The 8,034-nt window shown below is 43.8% G+C and overlaps 1 protein-coding gene across 1 annotated transcript; it reads right to left on the bottom strand.

Annotated features, from left to right (window-relative positions):
• Positions 1–935: 935 nt before the first annotated feature.
• Positions 936–7,209, bottom strand: C3AR1 (complement C3a receptor 1). Its single transcript, XM_059838340.1, has 2 exons — positions 7,050–7,209; positions 936–2,453 (listed from the first exon to the last, which is right to left on the bottom strand). Exon 2 carries the CDS (start codon positions 2,444–2,446, stop codon positions 1,331–1,333), a length of 1,116 nt encoding a protein of 371 aa, XP_059694323.1. The 5' UTR covers positions 2,447–2,453; positions 7,050–7,209; the 3' UTR covers positions 936–1,330.
• Between the last annotated feature and the right edge of the window lie 825 nt (positions 7,210–8,034).

The following is an 8,034-nucleotide window of genomic DNA, read 5'->3' as shown; positions in this document are numbered from 1 at the left end:
TATTTTAGAATTTGGGTGTGGACATGGCTAAATGGACAGTCCACACCTGGATGTTCTTGAGATGGAGACTTTTTAGGATTTTAAGAGCTGAAGGTTCTGCCAGCTGGATGTTATCAGGGGAGTGAGATCTGAGAGGCTTTCAATTCATGCTCACTAGAAAGGCAGAGTGAAAACTGTACCATTGCTTAGTGTCTATTTGTCTTGCTATTTGCTGGCCTTTCTCTTTTAAGGAAGAACTAAGATAAAAAGCAGATTTTAAACTGCTTCTGTAGAATACCTACTAAATGTATTTCTGCTTTTCAGGAGCAGGGAGCATTGAACCTTGGGAACACCCCAAATAGCCTGACTGGATGAAACTTTTTCTCCACTGGAAGGACATAAGAAGCACATCTCTCTTGTAAAGAGAGCTTGACATGACTAAGCCACAACATGGTCATTCTCCACCTTCTTGGGGTTAGATTGGAGGTTATCACTTCTCAGTTCCAGGGTTTTGCCAAATGGCTGGTAGTCCAGCAGTCACCTTATCTGGGTCATCAGTGACTGCAGCTGCTCAAATTCTGTTCATGTATCATCTCAAAATGCAGTAGGTACATTTGGATAATCTAAAACTGCTTCCTAAAAGGAAGACTTGTGACTCTGGTGGTGGAGGGAGTGTTGGGGAGACAGCGAGTGTGCACATGCTAATGAACATAGTAACTGGCCAGTGCTGTACCTACCATACAGTGATGTATTTGCCAGGACAAAGAAATAGACTGGGTGTCTGCCAGGACACAAAAGTCAGTTCAATGCATCTGACTGGGGTGAGTGCTGTTCTGGTGCATGGCTGTAAGGAAATGTAGCAGTACTCTAGGGAATCTCCAGATATTCTTACACACACCTCAGAGCCCTACTAGAGTCAGAGGAATGATGTGATGACCTGAGGACCAATATCCCAGTTAGTTTTATCTGCACTTTATCAGAGGTAGGAGATGTAGAACACAGATACATGCAAATAAAGTAGCATCTTAACTGAGAGGTTCAACTACATGATTCCCACCACAAATCTATAGCCAGCCCTGCTTTCTTAAAATAGTCTGTGTAGGTTAAAATACTGTGTCTTCTGCTTCACCAGTCATCCCTCAGATTATTACTCTTGGTGCTTCCAACTTCCCATCTCTCCAGTGTAGGATATAAAGGGGGTTATCCATCATAAGCTGAAAGATTGCAGTGTCCTGGGTTGGAGCTGCAGATTAATCAAACATACTGGAGCAGAACCGCCTGCTAAGCAGGGAGTGATTGATGTGCAGTGCTATAGCTTGTTCTTTCTACAGCGGTGATAGGAAGTCCTGCATTACAAGGTGCTGCTCAGGTTCTTGTCTGCTGAAGTCTGGCTTCGGTGAAGGGTTGAAGATGTGAGTTCCTCGTTAAAGGCATTTTCCAAGATTCTTCGCACAGATTGCCGTACCTTTGCCCTGAAGTCTCGTCCCACAAAAACATAAAGCAGGGGGTTGATGCAGCTGTTGGCATATGCAAGTGCTGTAGAGAGGTGATCCCACAGGATCAGTGACTCCATTAGTCTTGTTCGAAGGCTAGGTACAACGAAGAGCATCCCAACTACATGGTATGGAGCCCAGCAGATGAAGAATGCAGCTACCACACACACAATTGTTTGCAGTGTCCTGTTGTGAGACTTGCGAAACTGATTTGCATGTGTTCTGAAAACGATGAGGGCATAGCAAACTGCCATTATGCCAAAGGGGAGCACAAAGCCAAAGACAGCCCTAGTGATGTTTATTACCGCTGAGGCAAGGGGTACAGAATCATTACCTTCATTGGTATCTCCCCAGAAGTCACTACCATTGTAGGTTGAGTAGTCCCATAACTCATTTACAGACACATTTACAGACACATTTACAGGATAATCTATGTAATCATCAACTCCAGAATTGTACCCGCACTCTGTTTTGCCATCATAAGTGCTTGTCTCACGGTAGTAGAAGACAGGGCAGCAGAAAATGAAGGCCAGCATCCAAATGCCACTGCATATTAGCGATATGAATTTCACTGTTCGGTGGTTCTGACACCAGACAGGTTTCATCACCAGGAGGCACCGATCAATGCTGATGGCCACAAGTAGGAAGACACTAGCAAACATGGTGAAGATTATGACTGATGGAATGACTTTGCAGAGGAACCAGCCATAGGGCCAGTGTTCATGAAGGGCCAGGTGAACAATGAAAAATGGCAAGGACAAGCAGCACATGATGTCAGCCACAGCAAGGTTTAGGAACCAGACAGTGTTCACAGACCTTTTCATTTTCAGACCAGCTACCCAGATCACTAACCCATTGCCTGGGATACCTATGATGAAAACGATGGTGAAGATAGCAATGCAGATAATTGATTCTGATGCATAATATACAGCAGCCTGTTCCTCTGAATTGCTGTTGCCCAGAACTTGAGGCATTCTGCAGCTGTAAAACAGAAAGGAAATTAGCAGCAATTCACATCCTTGGCTCTCTTTAGCCACGCAAGCGCAGGCGGCGGGGAGATTAAAAGAGGGCTCTAGGGAGCGGGGAGAACAGGAGCGGGCAAACAGGGGCGTGGCACAGCAGTTCGTGCAGGCAGGGCAAACAGGCAGGGTCGCAGGCTTCCTCCTGCTAGTGGGGTACGTTGTGGGTTTGTTCGTTGGTTGGTTGAAGTTGTTTGGTTTCTTTGTTGTGGGTTTTTTTTAGTTTTTTTTTTTTTTTGTTGTTAGTAATCGTTTTTACACGATCAAAAACTGCAGTTAGTAAAAGTGTACGTTGCCAAATAGAACCCTCCAAAAAGGATCCGGCTATCCAGACTCCTTCCTGTGTGGTGGAGTGTTTGAGCCTATCTGTGGCTCCAGAGGCCGCTGCAAAAGAAGCCTGCCTGCGGTGTGAACAGGTGAATGATCTCCTTTCGCTGGTGGCCGAGCTTAGGGAGGAAGCAGAAAGGATAAGGAGTATTAGGGAAAGCGAAAGCGAAATGGATTGGTAGAGTTCTGCCGTTCCATCCTTGAGGGAGGCCCACGGAAGTCTGAGGACTCCCATGTCTCCCACTGTCAGGTAATAGGAGGACACCTGGTGGATGAAGGGGAGTGGAAATGGGTTCCTACTCGGAGAGCTAATAATAAAAATTCCTCCCGACCCCTATCCCCTTATCCAGGTGCCACTTCAGAATAGGTATGAAGCCCTGGATCTAGAGGGTCAGCCAGAGGATGTAGAAGAAAATGATCTGCCCAGTGAGCCTTCCAATTATGCTTCATCTGTCAGAGTGATCACCACCTCTAACATCAAAAAGAAAAGAAGGGTGACTCCCTTCTGAGGGGAACAGAGGGCCCCCTATGCTAACCGGACCCATTCCTCAGAGAGATCTGCTGCCTTTCTAGGGCCTGGGTATGGGATATTACTGAGAGACTTCCCGGACTGATTTGGCCCTCTCATTATTATCCACTGCTGATACGCCAAGCTGGCAGTGATGACATTGAAAAGAAGAGTGTCAGGGCAATTAAAAGGGGCTTTAGGGCACTGGGTCAAGTGGTTGATAGGGCAGGAGCACAGATCCCTTTGGTGGCAGAGAAAAACGATGAAAGGAAAAGGAGAGCTCACATAATCAACAAGTGGTTCAGGGGTTGGTGTCATCAGCAGAATTTTGGGTTCTTTGATCATGGGGCAACTTTTATGGCACCTGGCCTCCTGGAACTGGATGGGCTCCATCTCTCTGTTAAGGGCAGAAGGATTTTAGCTCACGAACTGGGGGAATTCATTGAGAGGGCTTTAAACTAGGTCTGAAGGGGAAAGAGGATGCAGCTGGGCTCTCTGCAAGCAGGCCCAAGGGTGGTAAGCCTGAGTTAGGGGTGAAATCAGCAGCCCAGCTGAGGTGCACACAGCATGGGTAACAAACAAAAAGAGCTGGAGGCCATGGTGCAGCAGCAAAGCTGTGATGTAGTTGCCATCACAGAAACATGGTAGGATGACTCACATAGCTGGAACACTGCACTGGATGGCTACAAGCTCTTCAGGAGAGACAGGAAAGGGAGAAGAGGTGGAGGGGTGGCCCTTTATATTAGGGAGGCTTTTGATGCCATCGGTATTGAAACTAATGGAAATGAAGTTGAATGCCTATGGGTAAGAATTAGGGGGAAGGCCAACAAGGCTGACATCCTACTGGGAGTCTGTTATTGTCCACCCAGCCATGAGGAAGAAGTGGACAACTTGTTCTATAAGCGGCTGGAGAATGTTTCAGGATCATCAGCCCTTGTTCTTGTAGGTGACTTTAACCTACCAGACATCTGCTGGGAACTTAATACAGCAGAAAAGAGGCAGTTCAGGAAGTTCTTAGTGTATGTGGAGAATAACTTTGTGTGGCAGCTGCTGAGTGAGCCCACCAGGAGAGGGACTATGTTAGACCTGTTGTTTGCAACTAGAGATGGGCTGGTGGGAGATGTGGTGGTCGGAGGCCGCTTGGGGCAGAGTGATCATGAAATTATAGAGTTCTCAATATTTGGTGAAATGAGGAGGAACATCAATAAGACTCTTACATTGGACTTCCAGAGGGAGACTTTGGCCTGTTTAGGAGACTTATTAAGAGACCTGCTTCAAAACAGAGATCTTGAGGGCACAGGAACAGACATCTTTTTGCCCCTGTGTAGCGAAAGATGAGTCAATGAGGCAAATGTCCAGCCTGGATGGTCAACGAGGTTTTAAAAGAACTTAGGAATAAAAAGGAAGGTCATTTTCCCCCTGTACTTGGCACTGGTGAGGCCACACCTTGAGTGCTGTGTCCAGTTCTGGGCCCCTCAGTTTAGGAAGGACATTGAGGCACTTGAGTGTGTCCAGAGGAGGCAATGAGGCTGGTGAAGGGCTTGGAACACAAGCCCTGTGAGGAATGACTGAGGGAGCTGGGGGTGTTTAGCCTGGAGAAAAGGAGGCTCAGAGGTAATCTTATCACTCCCTACAACATCCTGAAAGGTGACTGTAGCCAGGTGGGGGTCGGTCTCTTTCACCAAGCAGCAATTGACAGAACAAAAGGACACAGGCTTAAGCTGCACCAAGGGAAATATAGGTTGGATATTAGGAAAAGTTTTTTAACAGAAAGAGTGATAAAGAACTGGAATGGTCTGCCTGGGGAGGTGGTGGAGTCACCATCCCTGGATGTGTTTAAAAAAAGACTGGATATGGCACTTTGTGCCATGGTTGAGTTGAGGAGTTAGGGCATGCGTTGGACTCAATCTTGAAGATCTCTTCCAACAAGTGATTCTGTGATTCTCCTCCCCAAATTCTTCTCTTAATCTTTACTGAAGCATCCCTGAGTCAGGTGACAGTACAGAGCTGTCAGGATACAAAGGCATTGGCCTACACAAATTTGTTCCTATTGTACCTGCTGTACACCTTCATCATTTTCATAATGGCTAAACCTGTAAGTAAGCTTGCTATTCAAACAGGGGGCTCTATACAGTTATGTTCTCCTGTATCTATCATCCCTTTGATTTCCATCTGGTTCTTAGTCTCCAAAGTGGAGCTCTCTATTCACATGGCCATGCTGTCCCCAGGTGTGTTTCCTGGTTGAATTCCTGCTTCAGAAAGGCAAATCAGCATTTTTAGTTCCTCTTTCCTTTAAAATGAGTAATTTCTTCTGGCATAACTGGTGAAGTACATTTAAGAAAACAATGTCTATGTTTCTGAAATAACCCCGCTTCACTTTCTGAACATTACATATAGAATAGACAGGACATAAATTCTGTTAGCTAAGTGGTATTTTAGGGAAGTGCCAGTGACCACTTCCTTTTCTTATGCATGTGTCTCAGACCAGCAGCTGTCTGCTGGTTCCTTGGAAAGTTTATTTTGACCAGGAGAAAGACAAGACATTAATGGTTTAAGATTCTATGAAGGACAAGGAATAATTGTTTAAGAAGAACAGACAGGTATTTACTTGTAGAAATAAAAATGAAAATACAGAGTAATGTTCTTCAGCCATTTTAGATATGACGTGTCATAATGCAAGACAATGAAGCTGACCTACAGCATACTTAAGAGACATTTTAAAACTATGACGGTAGTAGAGGAAAAGTTTGAATTGCTCAATTATCCTAGACTTAGTAAATTTAGAAAACAGAAGAAAACCAGCAAAGCTAAGCTAGAATTGAGGAAAAAAAAAAACAAACCCTGATCTTTATCCTTCAGGCATTAATAGAATTGTCTATAAAATTTCTGTTAACTAAACCCTTGCTGAATTGATGAAGGCAGTTTATTACTGAAAGGTCCAAAAAATATTACCAAAATGCAAGGAAACTGAATAGGGAAGAGGTGAATACAGCCTGCAGAAGCAACTGAGAAGACATAAATAAGACAACTGGCCCTTTTTTAACCTCTGTTATGCCAGTACTTAAATGCCAGCCAGAGATTGTTGTATGCAGGACTAAATATAAATATTATTTTAAAAAAATTCAAATCATCAATCTCACTCTTGCATAACATGCAGTCTGAAAGTGAAGTGATGCATAAGTGTTCAAACAGCTTCACTAAGAAGAAAATGAGATAAACAGTTGTAACAAACATCGTCATTTATCAGGTTTTGGTAATATCTGCTAAGAGACTTGTAAGTGAGGGTGACCTGCAAGGAAAGCTATGAAAGACATTACTGGAAGGCTTAACTTAAAACTGAAGGCTTAATTTAAAATTTTCCCCAAGTTTGTTCCATTTCCTGTGGTCTTGCTGATCCATGTAGAAGCAACTTTTACAGGGACAACTGGCGAACTGTGCTGCAAGAGTTGAACCCTGCTGCCTCCCCATATAGCTACAGAAAATGGTATGAAGAGGACAGGGAAACAAGGAATGCTGTAAAATAGTAATGCAAGTCCTACTCCAAAGTAAACTGATGAATCAATTAGAAGATACTGCCGACACTATATTTTCCAGAGTGCTAAAAGGGCTGCAGTGTGGTTTCAAAATGGAAGGGGAACTGGAGGATGGAGAGCGGTTTTCAGGAGTAAAGAATAAATGGGTTGTAGATGAGGAAAGCAAAATTCTCCAGTTTAAGATACTTACCTGAGTGAAGCAGTAATTTCAGTGTGTTGGAGCAAGTACCATCAGTCCTGTCTCTAGAGTGACTGAAAAAACTCTCACATGACATTTTAGGAACTGCATTTTTTTTTTCCTGCATGCATCCTGGGTGTGCCAAGTGTTCTTTCTCACCCTGATAAAATGACACATTGATTTCAAGATCTGGATATCATCTGCTCAAAAAATAAACCACAGGAAGTCAAACCACAGTTAGTTTCTCAAAATAAAATAGTGCCTCAAAATAAATATTAATAGAATTATAATCACAAACACATACTTTACTATATTCAGTAAGACAACCAAATGACGTCTTGCCTGCTGACACAGTGTAACCTTTGCTGGAAGTAATTTTAAGTCTAAACCCTGCCATGTTGCTGTGAAATGTCTGATCTGTTATTGTCTTGTAGCCACTTCTATGTCTTAACAGGTCAGTACATTCACCTAGCTAATCTCATTTCTAGGATTTTTACCAATCCAGGTCAGCTTCTGTACCAGCTTGAGACAGTTTGCTTCATCAAATACAGAACACTGTACTCAGCAAACCGTGACTGGTCATGACAAAAGGATTGTAACCTGCCTTTTACTTTTCAGGGTATTAAAAGTCTGTTTTTTAAAAAGGAACTTGACTGATAAAAAGTTAGAAGTAGTTAAATGAAATGGTGATTTGCACAAAATGTGGCAAGACAATAAAAACGGAAGACTTCCAGGGCAAGGCATTTCTAATGTTTAACAAGGGGGTTCCCCTCACCCTTCACAGTTTGGGAAATCAAGACTGCTAGCAGAAAAGACAAAGCCCAGACATACAAGAATCAGCCTCTGTATTTTGGTTTTGGTCTGGAAAATGAACCATGACAAAGCAGACTTCTGCTCCTGAGCGTGTCTGTGAAAGACACAGATGCTGCCTCCAACACAAACCTAGAGAAAGGAAGACAGGCCAAGGCTGAGCTGTACCCACAAAGATAGATAGACA

Source organism: Haemorhous mexicanus, chromosome 2 (assembly GCF_027477595.1).
Source record: "Haemorhous mexicanus isolate bHaeMex1 chromosome 2, bHaeMex1.pri, whole genome shotgun sequence".
Lineage (NCBI taxonomy): Eukaryota > Metazoa > Chordata > Aves > Passeriformes > Fringillidae > Haemorhous > Haemorhous mexicanus.
The sequence above is the reverse complement of the archived record's forward strand: the minus strand, read 5'-3'. Positions and strand labels throughout refer to the sequence as shown.

Bases quoted from the DNA above. Each gene is read 5' to 3' on its own strand.
- C3AR1 (XM_059838340.1), bottom strand. From the start codon at position 2,446: ATGCCTCAAGTTCTGGGCAACAGCAATTCAGAGGAACAGGCTGCTGTA.